The sequence below is a fragment of the Scylla paramamosain genome, chromosome 44, assembly GCF_035594125.1.
Source record: "Scylla paramamosain isolate STU-SP2022 chromosome 44, ASM3559412v1, whole genome shotgun sequence".
NCBI lineage: Eukaryota > Metazoa > Arthropoda > Malacostraca > Decapoda > Portunidae > Scylla > Scylla paramamosain.
In genome coordinates, this window is record NC_087194.1 from 10,837,792 (window position 1) to 10,855,241 (window position 17,450).

Consider the following 17,450-nt stretch of genomic DNA (forward strand, 5'->3'; position numbering starts at 1 on the left):
CTGTGGTAGACGGTCACTGTTCTTCTCCTAAATCTATTAACAGTGGTGTTCTTCAGGGTTCTGTCCTGTCACCCACTCTCTTCTTATTATTCATTAATGATCTTCTAAACCAAACTTCTTGTCCTATCCACTCCTACGCTGATGATACCACCCTGGACTTTTCCACGTCTTTTCATAGACGTCCAACTCTTCAGGAGGTAAACATATCACACAGGGAAGCCACAGAACGCTTGACTTCTGATCTTTCTAAAATTTCTGATTGGGGCAGAGCAAACTTGGTATTGTTCAATGCCTCAAAAACTCAATTCCTGCATCTATCAACTCGACACAACCTTCCAGACAACTATCCCCTCTTCTTCAATGAAACTCAACTGTCCCCCTCTTCTACACTGAACATCCTCGGTCTGTCCTTTACTTATAATCTGAACTGGAAACTTCACATCTCATCCCTACCTAAAACAGCTTCTATGAAATTAGGTGTTCTGAGACGTCTCCGCCAGTTTTTCTCACGCCCCCAGCTGCTAACTCTGTACAAGAGCCTTATCCGTCCATGTATAGAGTATGCTTCACATGTCCTGGGGGGTTCCACTCATACTGCTCTTCTAGACAGAGTGGAATCAAAAGCTTTTCGTCTCATTAACTCCTCTCCTCTAACTGACTATCTTCAGCCTCTCTGTCACCGCCGTAATGTTGCATATCTAGCTGTCTTCTACCGCTATTTTCATGCCAACTGCTCTTCTGATCTTGCTAACTGCATGCCTCCTCTCCTTCCTCGGCCTTGCTGCACAAGACTTTTTTTTTTTTCTCTCACCCCTATTCCGTCCACCTTTCTAACGGAAGAGTTAACCAGTATTCTCAATCATTCATCCCTTTCTCTGGTAAACTCTGGATCTCCCTGCCTGCTTCTGTATTTCCACCTTCCTATGACTTGAATTCCTTCAAGAGAGAGGTTTCAAGACACTTGTTCATCAATTTTTGACCCCTGCTTTGACCCTTTTATGGGACTGGCATTTCAGTTTGCATTTTTTTTATTAGATTTTTTTTTTGCCCTTGGCCAGTGTCCTTCCTACATAAAAAAATAAATAAATAAATAAAATAAGATAAAATAAAATTACAAGAAGAAAATCTAAGAAATTTAGATTAGCTTCACTTTCACCCAGGTCTAATACACCTCGAATGCATGTTAGGGTGTCAAGCTTGTCTGTGGAAGGCATCACTGCAATCATCTACCTCGGATCTAAACTCCTTAGAATTTGGATGGAAGGGAGACCATGAAAACCACATCATTCTTCCGGTTTCACTTCCACCTGTCACTCTGTCCCCCCATAAAAGTATCTTAAATTTATTGCGTTGTAGCTGTCACTCGTAAATGCATGCGCCATTAGACGACGCTTTCGATAAAAGGCAGATATTGCTTGCAGTGCCTTCTGCTAATGCAATATCACTTGCAGTCCTCAGATACGTTGAAGAAAATATTTCAAGATGCTGCTGACGAAGTATGCGACACTGACATGGAATGGAATGAATAAACTTACGATATATAATGCATGTAAATTTCCATGTAGTTTCCATGTAGTCTTGTCAACTGATTTTTACTTTAATTCCACGAAGGATGCTATGTTTTCGTTGGTGCTGGTTTCTTTGTTTGTGCATCCGTCTGTCTGTTAACATGATATCTCATCTTTCATGAACTGATTTTCATGGAATTATGTGTGCAGGTACACCTTAGTGTAAGGAAGAGGTGATTTAATTTGAAGCAGATTTTGCTCATGGTGTGTAGCAACTGGTGTTTTTTGTTGAATAACTAAACTAGTATTGCATATATTTATTTAAAACACAAAGGGTTCATTTTCAATGTCAAAGAATGTTATTACAGGGATGCCCGTAGTTACGAAGAGGAATTTATGCGAATACCACAGCCTTTGGATGTATGAGCACTGTTGAAGCATGCAATAATTTGAGTATGAGTATAATTGAAGACATTTAGGATATACAGTTCTTTTTATGGCCACAAATAAAATCCTTGACGTCAAAAACCTCATATTTGGAATATTAGATGAAAAATCGGTGAAGAAATAAACATTTTGATAACCGATTTAAGAAACACGTTCAGCGGCTGCCATTTTGAACGCCATCTTGAAATTCTCAAAATGCTGAATGATGCCAGCTGGGCATCAGTCAGATCCCGATTATACACACCTTCCTCTACAAAAATCCCTCATAATTTGCTTGGGGGGTACTCTTGCAAGGTTCATTGCCTGGCTGCTGGACTAATATCACGCAGTCATTCACTGTTGCTATGGTCGCAAAATAAGCCATCTTCAACATCAGTAACAATATTTTACAATATTTGAAAATTCTAAAATAATTTCGAAATAATAAACGATGCAATATTTCTATACGTATCTCTTTCTATCACCAAGACTCGTGGATCTTAATTAATTATCAATATATCTTTATTCTCTTCTATTTTATCTAGTTCCAGTCCCTGTCTCAATTTCCAAAATTTGAAAATTCAGAATTAATATCTCTCAAATTTGGTATCAATTCTTGTTTAAACATATCTTTTCAATCACCAAGACACTCACATTTTATAAAACAATCCATATATCTTTAATATTCTTTCTTATTTTGTCTGTGCTGTCTCAGGGTTGCCGTTTCTGTCTGCTTAGCTATACTACGTGCTGTCATGGCCTCATATTTCATTCGCTTACCTCTTGAACAGATACTTCACCTAAAATCAGCCTCTCACACGCTGAGATATGCAGTAAAATTTTCTTTGATCTCTTCCCTAATATGCAAAGGTTTGCACATGTACACTCTTATCCAACCGTTCTGTCCACTGCATCATCTTGTGTGACTCACCGCCCAGACAGGACCCACAACAATGCTGACAGCCTGAGCCGCCGCCCTGTGAGCTGGGCTGCACCCACTGTGTAGGGAAGGAACCTGATGTGGTAGTCCGACGACTGAGAATCCTGGGGGACACTAGTAAGATAGACGATAAGTGGAAGAGAGCACAGCGGGAGGACACTGACCTTGCCCCTGTAATCCGCTGGCTGGAAGCAGGCGATGAGCGGCCGGACTTGGAGGTGGTGTCGGCCGAGAGTCCCTTCATCAAACACCTCGTGGAGCAATGGGTCACACTGAAGCTGGATTGGGGCGTGCTACTGAAGTGCTGCTGAAGACAAGAGAAGACGAGTCTTCCTGGTTAATGGTGGTGCCAAGCTCTTTGAGGGCTGAACTGCTGCTGGAGTTGCGCGCAGGCCTCATGAGTGGCCACCTGGGAGAGAAGAAGACTGAGCCGCCTCCGTCAGCGCTTTTACTAGGTAAGGTTGCGTGCAGACGTGCAGGAATGATACATGGCCTGTGATACGTGTTGTGCCAAGAAGGGACCTGCAAGGAAGACTCGCGTGCTTCTCCAGTTGCATCAAGTTGGCGCATCCATGGAAAGAGTGGCTATAGACATGGCAGGGCCTCTCCCTCTCACCACGCGGGTTAATCAGTTCGTCTTGGTTGTAATAGACTACTTTACAAAATGGTCCGAGGCATATGCTCTCCCCAACCACGAGGCAGAAACGGTGGCGGACGTGCTGGTTAGTCAGTTCTTCACCCTATTTGAAGAGCCGGATGAACTGCACTCTGACCAAGGAAGAGAATTTGAATCTCAGGTCTTTTCAGAGTGCTGTGAGATGTTGGGCCTACGCAAAACAGGACAACGCCCCACCATCCCCAGTCAGACGGTATGGTAGAGCGATCTAACCGTACCTTGGCAGATGGATTGGCCAAGTACTGTGCTTAAGGACAGCTACACTGGGATCTCAAGTTGCCTGCTTTCCTCATGGCCTACCGATCTGTTGTGCACGAGGTGACAGACTATACTCCTGCACGCCTTATGTTGGGGAGGGAGCTGAGACTGCCGGTGGACCTGGTCACCGGGCGGCCACCTGATCAAAGTCTGCCTACTGTCACGACAAGCTACCCACTGGCGCTGCAGGAAAGCCTATCAGAGGTCCACAGACAGGTGCGAGACATTTTTCAGATGGCAGGGCAGGCCATGAAGCAGTACTACGACCGGAGGATGAGAGAAGCGAGCTACTCTGCTGGTGATGTGGTGTGGCTGTACAACACTCGTAGGAAGAGAGGATTGTCTCCGAAATTGCAGAGTCCCTGGGAGGGATCTTACAAGATGGTGGATGCTGTCTCCAATGTCATCTACAGAATCTGTCGAGGACATCGGGGTTGTAAACTCGTCGTCCATGTTGATCGTCTGTGGCGCTATCATGGACCTGGTTATTATACATGGGGCCGTGGAGAGGCGAACAAGACCGAGGAGGAGGGACGGCAGGATGGGCGTGAGCCTGCTGTAACGGAACCGCAGACAGTGGGCCACCAGCCTACTTCGGACGTTGGCCTTACCGGGAGGAGGGACGGAGAATATACCTCAGCAACGGTACCTTCTCCTTCACTCGACGCTGGACAACGAGGTGCCATACCTAAGCGACGCCGCCAGGAGCCTAGGTAGGTAGCTACAGGACTACTGTGACCTATCGGATTCAAGGGATGAAGACTAATTTGCTCATTTTTACATTTATATTTAATATTGGTGTTCTCTTTTTTTTAATATTGTAGTGGGAATTAGTGTGTAACAATCGGGGTCGACTGTCACAATAAGAAGGGTAGTATGTGTGTGTGTGTGTATGTGTGTGTGTGTGTGTGCGCGCGCTGGTACGAGACAGTGCGGGCACGTGGGTCGAGTGCGCGAACCGGCGAGCGGCTTCAAAACAGAGGTGCTGAGCTGGCATGGACAACAGGGGAGCGTCCCTCAGCCGCCACCTGCCTCATGGATCGGTTGTAGTACCCAAGGCACCTCTGATCAAGCCCTCCGACCTGCCTTGTAGCCTGTGAAATGAAGTGTTAGAGAGACGCACTTGCCCCTTTGTATTTCCTGTGCCTGACTGGTGTGATCTGTACTGACTTGGCCTGCCTCCACGCACGAAACGAACCCCACCGTTTTGTTTAACGCTGCAGCCACCCCAGCGGCCGTGAAGAGGACGTGGGAGGAAGGCGTATCAATATATATATATATATATATATATATATATATATATATATATATATATATATATATATATATATATATATATATATATATATATATATATATACGAGTATATATAATATTATTTCCAATCCCCTTTACCAAATATATTTTTTTCCAACCCCCCCTTACCAAAATCCTGTATCTGTCTCTGACCTCTGTATTGCATTTCAGACAGTTTTGGGGAATGTGATCAATACCAACTGACATCAACAGTAGAAAGTGAAAGAAGCAGCAGTGACCTTGATGGTGAAGATGGTTTGGCCTTGAGAGGGAGGAGGAAACGGTCCAAGAAGACACTGCCAGAGGATTTCATTAGTAGTCAGGATTTGGATTGTAAGTTTGCATCCATTTATTGACATATGCAAGCATGTAAGGCTGTAAACATGTAAGGCTGTAAGGCATGTAAGACAAAACAAATTAATAATGTACAATCCAAGAGTAAAAATAGTACTTTGTGGTATAACCCAGAGGTTAGTATACAGTGTATGTGTATTTACTTTATGAAGTGTTTTTGTCTTTTAAGCACATTTATACCAGATATTATTGTAGTAAATGTTTTGCTATTAACAGGTAATCATTTTTGTCAAAGGTAATGCTGCAGTTCCATCTGTACAACAGAGGTGGTGGTTCAAACTCACAACAAACAGCTGCTCCCACCCCACCACAAAAGATGGTTAGATACAGCCAGCTAAACAAAAGCTCTGATTCAATAGAGTCATGTACAACAAGAACTAAACCTCCAAAGAGATAAAGTTCATATGATTATGACAGGTAAGGTGTACCTGTATTCCATTAGTGGTAGGTAGGAGCCACCCATCATCCAAGCTCTTAATATAGTGCTGCCCTTCATGTAACTCAGCACTGAGTGACACACTTAATGCTTTGCTTTCCTGCAACCCAGGAAACCATTAATAATGATGAATGATAACCACACAACCAAGTTATAGGGTGAGGTACAGCTTACTGTAGTGGAGGGATGCAAGTATGGAATCAATCTTTGTTTGATGATAATATGTTTGCCACAAGGGAAGATTGGTTCACTACATACATAAGTTTGGTCCTCCAGGGATGACTGTTTGCCTGCTGTTGATGTGTCTGCATGACCAAATAGACAGCAATCTTCTTCAGTCACAATTCTTCAATCACAGCAACGATTGATTTACTTTTCCTGATGTTTAACAGTTATCATGAGCTTGAGTAGTGTATGTTGTACGTGAACACAGTTCATGTACAGAAAGAGACATTGTTATTTTATTTATATATATATATATATATATATATATATATATATATATATATATATATATATATATATATATATATATATATATATATATATATATATATATATATATATATATATATTCTTTTTTTTTCTTTATATAGGATGAAGTTTCCACAATTATCTCATTGTTAAATGACTGATAAGGTAGAATGCACTAGGTGTTACCTCTTGGATTATTGCTGTGAGATGAATATGTTATTACATAAAATTGTAGTTTTAAATGATTATTAATGTTTCCTATTACATTGCACAGATATGATAATAAAAAAACAAGGAATGAAGATTACCAGCATGATACCTGCCCAGATAGGTATGGCAAAGGAGATCATCCATTGTCAACATGACAGTCTTAACCAGCACAGCGGACATGACAGCCGTGACCCACACAGCAGACATGACAACCATGACCCACACAGCAGACATGACAGCAATGACCCACACAGCATTAGCCATGACCCACACAGCAGACATGACAGCCATGGCGCACACAGCAGACATGACAGCCATGACCCACACAGCAGACATGACAGCCATGACCCACACAGCATACATGACAGCCGTGACCCACACAGCATACATGACAGCCGTGACCCACACAGCAGACATGACAGCCATGACCCACACAGCAGACATGACAGCCATGACCCACACAGCAGACATGACAGCCATGACCCACACAGCAGACATGACAGCCATGACACACACAGCAGACATGACAGCCATGACCCACACAGCAGACATGACAGCCATGACCCACACAGCAGACATGACAGCCATGACCCACACAGCAGACATGACAGCCATGGCGCACACAGCAGACATGACAGCAATGACCCACACAGCAGACATGACACCCATGACCCACACAGCAGACATGACAGCCGTGACCCACACAGCAGACATGACAGCCGTGACCCACACAGCAGACATGACAGCCGTGACCCACACAGCAGACATGACAGCCGTGACCCACACAGCAGACATGACAGCCATGGCGCACACAGCAGACATGACAGCCATGACCCACACAGCAGACATGACAGCCGTGACCCACACAGCAGACATGACAGCCATGACCCACACAGCAGACATGACAGCCATGACCCACACAGCAGACATGACAGCCATGGCGCACACAGCAGACATGACAGCCATGACCCACACAGCAGACATGACACCCGTGACCCACACAGCAGACATGACAGCCATGACCCACACAACAAGCATGACAGCTGCGACCAAAAAAACACACATGACAGCTGTGACCGGCACAAGAGACATGATAGCCATGACCAACAAAGCAGACAAAACAGCTTTGACCGACACAGCAGACATGACAGCCTTGACAGAAACAGCAGACATGACAGTCGTGACCGTCACAGCAGACATGACAGCTGTGACCAACACAGCAGACATGACAGTTGTGACCAACACAGCAGACATGACAGCTGTGACCGTCACAGCAGACATGACAGCTGTGACCGTCACAGCAGACATGACAGCTGTGACCGTCACAGCAGACATGACAGCTGTGACCGTCACAGCAGACATGACAGCCATGACCGTCACAGCAGACGTGGCAGCTTTGACCGACACAGCAGACATGGCAGCCTTGACCGACACAGCAGACATGACAGCCTTGACTGACACAGGAGACATGACAGCCGTGACTGACACAGGAGACATGACAGACGTGACCAACACAGCAGACATGACAGCCGTGACCGACACAGCAGACATGACAGTCGTGACCGACACAGCAGACATGACAGCCGTGACCGACACAGCAGACATGACAGCCGTGACTGACACAGCAGACATGACAGCCGTGACAGAAATAGCAGACAGGACAGTCGTGACCAACACAGCAGACATGAAATGCATCACCAATGTGGAAGTGAGTGCAGCCAAAATGTGTCTGGTGAAGACTGACTGGGTCAAAACCTTTAAACCCAGGAGCAGAGCAGCAGGATGTATTCCCTTTGGGAGAAGCTACTAAGTTAAAAAAAAAAAAAAAAAAGAAAGAAAGAAAGAAAGAAAGAAATAGTGCACAGAGCTTGCGTTTTCTACATGAACAATATACATAATGTTTTATACTAGGTTTAGTGATTTTGCTGGTACAAATTTAAATACTGAGTGATGTCTCGAAAATTTAAGTCCTCATTGAGATGCATACATGTATGCATGCTAATTTCCATTACCCTGACAGTACAGTGACTGTACCAAAGTCTTTCATTTACTGGCAGCAGTTTAGGATGTGATATTTTCTGCACTGTTTGTTGTCAGTTCTATTCTACTAACAGTGGCATACCTGATCCTATACAGTGCTGTAATTTTCATGATGGACTCTGTAACAAAACAGTAGTGGAATTAAAACATATAAAGAGCATATTTGAAATAGTGTCTGGTCAGAAATGCTAAATGTATCTTATATGACCCTTTCAGTTGCTTTTTTCTCCTCAGAATTCCAGAGGCGTGTTATTCATCTTTTGCTGGATATGAGGCATTTAGTGCATATTCTGACTGATTCTACAGCAAGTGATGCTGACAAGATAATTCAACGGATGGAGTCTCTGGAGGAAGCACACGTGTTGGAGGTGAATTAGCAACGCCCTCTGTTTTCAGAGAAATGACTGAAAGATGTGTCAGCATAGGTGGCATTCATATGAAGGATATGGTATCAAAGCTAATATGCAGCTTTTTGACAAAGAAATTAATGTGTCAGTGCAACATGCATGGTCAGCGGGGCAAAGTGACTTTTAAAAAATACAAGATTGTGCAATGTCATTAGAGACAGTGCATGTGCAGAAAAGATTTAGAGATGCCAGTCTGACAGAAGTATAAATGATAATTGCAGCAAAACTATGTAATGCCCCCAGAATTAAAGAAACTGGAATTTAATTCATGTTGAAATTACTGAACATTAGGATAGTTAAATGTCTGTCATGTCCGGCACTCCTACAGAATCTTGGTCCCGCCTGGTTCGTGGGCCAAAGTTGCCAGTTATGGATTTTCTGCTGCAGTGTTACCACACTGGGCGAGCGAACCATCCTGGCAGCGCTCCCCAGCGTAGGAATGCACATACACACAATGCCAGAGAAGACCGCAGGGTGGAATACAAATACTTTGAAGTGCCGCGTGTGTGGTATAGTCTTCCCTCCCTCCTCTTATTTAATGCAACATCTCTGGCCAACAAGATGGACGAGTTGACTGTGACGGTGAGTTCTACTTGTGCGGACATTGTGACGGTTACTGAGGCGTGGCAGATTGTTCCTGAGGTGTGCACGATGCAGGACTACCAGCTCTACCATCACCTCAGGTCAGGACGCAGGGGGGAGGGGGGGAATGGCCGTTTTCTGCCGCTATGCCCTCAGCCCCTCACACCTCCCTGTCGATATTCCTGCCGGTGTGGAGGCCCTGTGGGTGAGAGTTACGCCACCCCCCCCCCCATTCCAGCAACACGGCCTCCATCATCGTGTGCGTCCTGTACCACCCCCCACGAGCTGCCACAGCACAGTTACTCACCGCTCACATCATCGACACTGCTGATGCCCTGAGAGTGAGGTATCCTGCCGCCAAACTGGTCATCTGTGGGGACTTTAAACAGATTAGATATCAACGATATTCTACACCAGCTACACCTCACCCAGGTCGTGAACTTCCCCACCCTCCAGCAAGCAATCCTCGACTTTATACTGACAGACCTGGGGCAGCAGTACTCGCCCCCCAAGCCGCTGCTTCCCATCGGACGGAGCACCCACCTCTCCATACTGTGGACACCCACACCCACCACCTTGACCCCCCAGTCAGCTGTCACCAGGACCCACCGCCCCATGCCTGACTCAGCCATGAGGGCGTTTGGGCAGTGGGTGACGCAACACCCGTGGACCGAGGTGCTGGATGTGGAGGACGTCCACTTAAAATGGCAAAATTACGTCGTCACCACCACAGAAGCCTTCCACCGCTACTTCCCAACTAAGAGCGTCACGGCGCACCCGTCTGATGCCCCCTGGATGACGCCCGGCATTAAAAAGACTCATGCGTCAGCGGACCTGGGCGTTTCACTCCTGCCCGGTCCTTTACAGGAAACTAAGAAACAGAGTGATCAGGGAGATTAAGGCTGCAAAGGCAAGCTATTACCCAGACAAGATACACCACCTCAAGCTGACCAACAACAGACAGTGGTACGCTAAGATCAAAGCTTTTTGCAGCTTACAAAAGCACACTTCATCTCTTCCTTGCACCTCACACCTTCCTGCTAATCTCGCGTCTCAGGAGATGAACGATCACTTTGCTGCTATCTGTCAAACTTTTCCTCCCCTCCACACCACTCCGCTTCCTGCCTATCTTCCCGCTCCCTTCCCTCTCCCCATTGTCCAGGAGGTGGATGTTTTTTAAGAGAATACTCAAATTCAAACCAAGATCCACCACACCCACTGACCTTCCTATAAAAATTTACAAGGAATTTGCTGTAGAGCTAGCAACACCGCTATGCTCTATAATAAACGCCTCACTCTCCCATCACTCTTGCCCCACGGACTGGAAGACATCTTACGTCACCCCCATTCCCAAAACTTCCAGTCCACAGTCACTCAGTGACCTCAGGCCAGTCTCTATCACCCCCATCCCTAGCCTTATTTGTAAAGATTTTGTGTATGACTGGGCGTACACCAAAATTTGTAATACCGTGGACATCAGACATTTTGGAAATATTAAAGCCACCTCCACCTCCCATTACCTGACCAGCTTCCTTGAATTCATCCACAGCCACCTGGACAAGCGAAACACCTCTCTAGCTGTTGCTTTTGTGGAATTCAAAAAGCCTTTGATCTTGTTGATCACACTGTTGTCATCAGCAAGGCAGTAAGTCTGGGTTTCCCCCCTAACCTGGTAGCGTGGCTAGCTGACTTCCTCACAGGGAGGCGTAAGGCCGTTCGCTATCAGGGCTCTGTCTCTAATTTCCAACAGCTTACATGTGGGGTCCCCCAGGGGACCAAGATGAGTCCTCTATGCTTCCTCCTTCTCATTAACGACGCCCTCACTGACACCCCCCATCGCTGGAAGTATGTGGACAACTGCACCATGGGCGTCCCAGTATCCACCAAGAACCCGGACTAATCGCCACTGCAAGCAATTCTGGAGCGACTGCAGACGTGGACGGAGGAGAGTAGGATGACCATCAACCACAGCAAAATTGTGGTGATGCATTTCTGTACCTCCTCTGTACCAGTGCCCCCTCCCCAGCTCACAGTGGACCCTCACCCCCTCCAGGTGGTCCGATGTGCCAAGCTTCTCGGAGTCACGGTGGACGACCAGCTGACCTGGAAGCAGCATGTCGCCAGCACCGTAAGATCAGCTACCTACAGGCTGTACATGCTGCGCAGACTCAGGTCGCTGAGGACGCCGACAGATGAGTTAAACTCATGTATGCCTCCCCAGTGTGGTCCTCCTCCCTCACACACACTCAACAGCTACAGCTAGAGAGTGTGCAGAAAAGGGCGTGCAGGGTCATCCTTGGCCCGGCATACACCACCTATGAAGAAGCCCTGACCACCCTGAGTCTGTCCAGACTATCCACCAGGCACCGAGAGGCTCTGGAGAAGTTTGGAAGGGGACTATTGCATCATCCACGTCTCAGAAACATGCTATCGCCTGACGCGCCTCGCCCGGTCTGTGCCACCAGACACCACAACAAGATAACGCCCCAAAAGGCGCCGCGCACGGACCGGTACAGACTCAGTGCGATTCCCACCATGGTGCGAGCCATCAATCAATAGTCCCTTCTAGATTAGACTTACCTTTAGGATTAATGTTAAGTATTTCCTCACTCCCTATGTACATTTTCAGTTTGTTAACTACCTAAGTAATAAACCGTTTATTATTATTATTATTATTATTATTATTATTATTATTATTATTATTATTATTATTATTATTATTATTATTATAATGCTCATCTCGCAATGTAAAAGTGGTCCAACACCTGAATAACACCTGATTAACACACACACACACACACACACACACACACACACACACATATGATGCTCGTCTCGCGATGTAAAAGTGATAACACCTAAATAACATACACGCACACACACACACACACACACACACACACACACACACACACAATGCTCATTTATAGAGTGTAATAGAAAGTGTGTTAGAGAGTTAGAGAGTGTATAACATGGCTCACTGGGGAGGGCTGGCAGGATGGCTCGCTCACCCAGCATGGTAAGACTGCAACAGAAAATGCATAACTGTCAACTTTGGCCCGCAAGCCAGGCGGGAACAAGATTCTGTAGGAGTGCCGTTGTCACAGCCCGTTTCCCCCCCCCCCCCAGTTCAAAGCTCCCCGGGGGGAAACTTAGACTAGTCTATATTTCCCAAGGGTGGAATTACGTTACTGGTCTACATTTCCTCTCTTTAGTCTAGAATTCCCCCCCCCACCCCTGAATATCACAATGAAATAATTGAGACAAACAATTTAAGATAATTTATTGATTTAAAAACATATTTAAGATACTTTATTGATTTAAAAACTTATCTATGTTGTAGTTAAACTGTACATGTTTGAATACAAGTTAATAACTGTATCTAGAAACAATTTTTTTCTTTGACAATACAACTGGACTTATCTAAATACAAGAAGTTAATAACTATATATAAATACAAGTCTTTCTTGGTAATACAACTGCACTTATTTTACATACTCAAGGCCCAACAGCATTAACCTCTTCCATTTTTAGTACATTTTGCACAAGAACCCATGCATCTTCATCAAAGTAACATTTCAAATCCTGCAAGACATTTCTCATGGATAAAATTTGTCCAGGCACCTTTTCTGGTATGCATTTGTAGCGGGACACAAGTCACCGCTCCTAGCACTCCGTTTTCTGTTATATTTTCACCCTTCCGTTTTCACTCTCTCTACTGCACAAACTTTTGTCTTTCATCTCTTCTTTCCTCACTTTATACATATCTCTTACTGTACACATTCTGTGCACGCTCTTTGACACATGTGTTACACATCTTCTCAATACATCTTATTACTCCTTTCTTCACACAGACATACACACACACATACACTCTCTTTTTCTATAATCTTATGTAAATTATTTATTTTTGTAACGAAATTTTGTATATATTGTTCATGTTTTTGCTGAATAAATTGGGACACTGCACACAGGCACAGGCACGAGAGACACCCCACTCGGCAGCCAAGCCGTCAAGACGTCCACCGCTCTCTACCGACTTCGCTTCAGCAAGCTTACTGGGCTCTGCTTCCAACATACTTGTTGGACTTAGTCTCTGCTTACTCGGCTGGACTTAGTCTCTGCTAGCTCGGCTGGACTTAGTCTCTGGTAGCCCGGCCGGACTTAGTCTCTACGTGACTAACCGGACTCAGTCTCCAACGAAGATTTTGTCTTCCAGCCCATTACTGACTTAGTCTTGGAGCGTAGGCTGGATCCTGTCACTCCTTGCGCTGCTGCACTCTGCCCAACCGCTGGACTTAGTCTCTGTGCTCATACAGACTTTGCTAGCACTTTCCTTTGGCTAAAAACCTGGGGTTATTACCCCTTATAGACATATCCTGTTACTCAGGGTTTGGTAACACTACCAAGGGGCCCCACGGCGTTCGAGGGAGCCGCCCAACGAGCTGCGGCCCTTAGGTAGTGCTTACCATTCACTTAGTATTCGCAGGGCTTTCTTGCACTTTCCCTTTCCTTTCTTCTGCGGTTTCTTTGCCCACTAGGTGGATTGCACTGTGGTACGAAGGTGAACCCCCTGGGCTTGCCTCAGGGGGGCCCCTCTAGAGGGGTGCTTATAGGAAGCAGGCAATCTCGGGCTGTAGGGTGCTAGGAAAGTCTCTCTTGAGGCAATTCCTTCCTTCCCTTCGACGCCTCTTAGAAGGTGGGGGACGTTGGAGGAGGAATTGTAGGCAGTTTTCTTCCCTAGGTAGTTGTGGTTCTGCTCCTCGGAGCAGTCTTGTTGCTAGGTCACTATAGGGAGCCAGGTCGTTCACTTGGCGGGTTTTTTCCCGGGCATAGGAGGTCGAATAGCGACCGACCTGTGCTCGGGCCGGCCTCACGTCCGTGAACGACTTGGACCCAACACAGAAACTGACACTATACACATTTACACACTTATGTCATGAAAAATGCCACGAATAAAGATAAAATCCAGTGACTCTAAAGACCCTAGGAAGAAATCTGGTTTGCTTGCCATCCTGTCAAATAATGATATATATGTCACCAAACTGATCCCTGTCTCTGACGGATACGTAATCATCACCTCAAATGATGAAGACCTTGACAAAGTATTCCAACAAAAAACAACAAGTGAACTTAATGAAAATGATTTCTACCCTCTAATTCCACCAGAACTGAGAGCAAAAAGGTCTGTAATAGTTTTCAATGTTGACCCCCACATATTCAACAACGAAGAACAAGAAATACAAGATGAGCTCCAAGAACACAACGAATGGGTTAAGAATAATCTTAGCAGCATTTACAAATTCCCCAACTCCAAAACTTTAAAAATAACTTTTAGTCAAGCTGCAACAGCACTAAAAGCTCTAGACACCGGCCTGAAAATGTTTCAGATGAGCATCCCTAAACACAGAATACAGCAAGAAAAATTCTACCAACTCCAAACTTGCTTTAGATGCTACGCCATCGAGGATCACCATACCAACGCGTGTCCTCTAGATAGAGATTATAAAGTATGCTCTGAATGTGCAGATCAAGACCATTCATGGAAAGACTGCAAGAACACTAAAAAGAAATGCATAAACTGCAAGGGTGACCACAGAACACTATCCATGACATGCCCTATGAGAAAAACAGCAATAAAAGAAAAAAGGGAAATGAATAAGAACATCAACACCTACGCAGGGGCCGCTAAGAACACAGCATCAACACAAAGTTTCTCTGCTCATACTAACATAGACAAGGACCTTCACCTCAAAATATACTCTTGTATGCTTCATGCCCACATTATGAACATCTCTGAGCCTGGATGCTTTGAAGCTGAGCTCAACGCAACCTTCACAGCCAACAACTTGCCAACTATCAAGATCCCAAGAACCCCTAAGTCAGATCTCCTCATCAAAAAGCTCACAGAGGAAGAAGAAAAAACGGTAACAGACACAGAGATCACAATCAAACGCACACAAGACGGAAATAATAAGAAGCAAGATACCTACCAAGAGACAGGAACCATAGAGAAACCAAAAAGCAAGAACAGACTCCACAGCGGTGACATAAAATTACATATTTACACCTCAGAAAGCACAAGATGGCCACCACACCTGTCACCCACAGACCTGGTTAAGAACATCAGAGAAAATAAATTCAAGTTTACATACTCTGACCAATCCTTTGAAGATTCAGAAATTCTCCATCTTATTGAATTTAATGAAATAAAGATGGAAGAATCTTGCTGGTGCATTGTAGAAGATAGTGTTTTCCGCAAAATAAGATCAGGCCAGATTAATGATAAATCACCTCTACCCAAAGATCTAAGAAGACATAGAAAATTCTCTAAGTAAAACCAATATATAAATATAAATTTCATACAAAGAAGCAATAAATTTAACCAAACAATAAACTATACACAATAATGGCTCTTAATACACTTAAAGTAATACAACATAATGTCCAACACTGGAAAACCAGGAAAACCACACTATCAAATATTTACAGACACTTCGACCCTGACGTAATTCTAATTAACAGTCATTGTATACCAGACACCCATATTATGAGAATTCCTTCCTACAACATAATAAAGAAAAACACACTAAATAATCATGCAGATGGTACTGCAATTGCAGTGAAACGAAATATAAAATACAAAATACTAGATGACTTTATTTCTGACTTAATTGCAATAGAAATTGAAACAACAACGGGAAAAATAATTCTGGCAACACTATATCAACCTCCAGCACGAAACTTCATACCGATCCCTGACATAATTAGACTATTTCGTAGACAAACTCCAGTATATATGATAGCAGACTTAAACGCCAATCACCCTTGTCTAGGTTACAATTATACAAACACGAAAGGCCGCCAGATACACACACTGATACACAATAGAACACTACAACACAGGGAACCTTACTTTCCAACATTTTATACACAAGGAAGGGGCACAACACCAGACATAATACTCACCAACTACAGGACACATCACAACATACATATTACACCTGGCCCTCTCACTTCCAGTGATCATATTCCTATTTTACTCACCATTTCATCATCACCAATTTTAATACCAGCTCCAAAAAAACCGAATCTAAAACAGGCGGATTGGGAAAACTTTAAAAAACATATTAATGATAATATAGCAGATGCTAATCTGAATCTTACTGAAATAGAAAACATAGACAATGCAATAGAAAACTGGCATAACACAATTGATAATGCCATTAAAAATCATATCCCATTCACTAATCACCGACAATTACCTGCCCCTAAATTAACCGAAGAAACTAAACTCACAATAATTAGGTTCAATGCACTCAGACAACACTCACAACAATACGGCTGGGACATAAATCATTACAGACTGTACAGAACATTGCAAAATACCCTAGAAGCGAGGATGATAGAAGAAAGTAACAAAAATTGGCATAATTTATTAGAAGAAGTATCCGCCACATACAAAAACCCAGGTATCTTCTGGAAGAAAATAAAAGTGATCACTGGAAATAACATTCCCGAACCTGAATATCTCCTGAACTATAACAACACTAAAATATACAAAACAGAAGAAAAGGAAGAGTTACACAGACAACACTGGTCGCAAATATTTGAAGAGGAGGCAGAGGATGAAGAAGAAGAAAGTGAAGAAATATACCAATTTTTACAGAACAACCTAGACAGAATATCCCCCTACGATAACACTGACACATCACGTCTAGGAACCTGCGCTCTTGACACACAAATAACACCTGAGGAAGTAGGAAATGTGATTAAAAATATTAAGAAATCCAGTCCAGGACAAAGTGGGATAAACAAAACGATCCTCCAAGCACTTCCTGAT

The 17,450-nt window shown here is 44.2% G+C and overlaps 1 protein-coding gene across 2 annotated transcripts; it reads left to right on the forward strand.

The window, feature by feature from the left end:
• Positions 1-2,398: 2,398 nt before the first annotated feature.
• On the forward strand, positions 2,399-17,450 carry LOC135093868 (uncharacterized). 2 transcript variants are annotated; one of them, XM_063993458.1, is made up of 4 exons: positions 2,399-4,521; positions 5,276-5,437; positions 5,694-5,875; positions 8,853-17,450. In XM_063993458.1, exon 4 carries the CDS (start codon positions 14,554-14,556, stop codon positions 15,943-15,945), a length of 1,392 nt encoding a protein of 463 aa, XP_063849528.1. In that variant the 5' UTR covers positions 2,399-4,521; positions 5,276-5,437; positions 5,694-5,875; positions 8,853-14,553; the 3' UTR covers positions 15,946-17,450. The 2 variants fall into 2 exon arrangements, with proteins under 2 accessions (XP_063849528.1, XP_063849529.1); XM_063993459.1 differs by having other exon boundaries at positions 2,400-4,521; positions 8,853-14,800.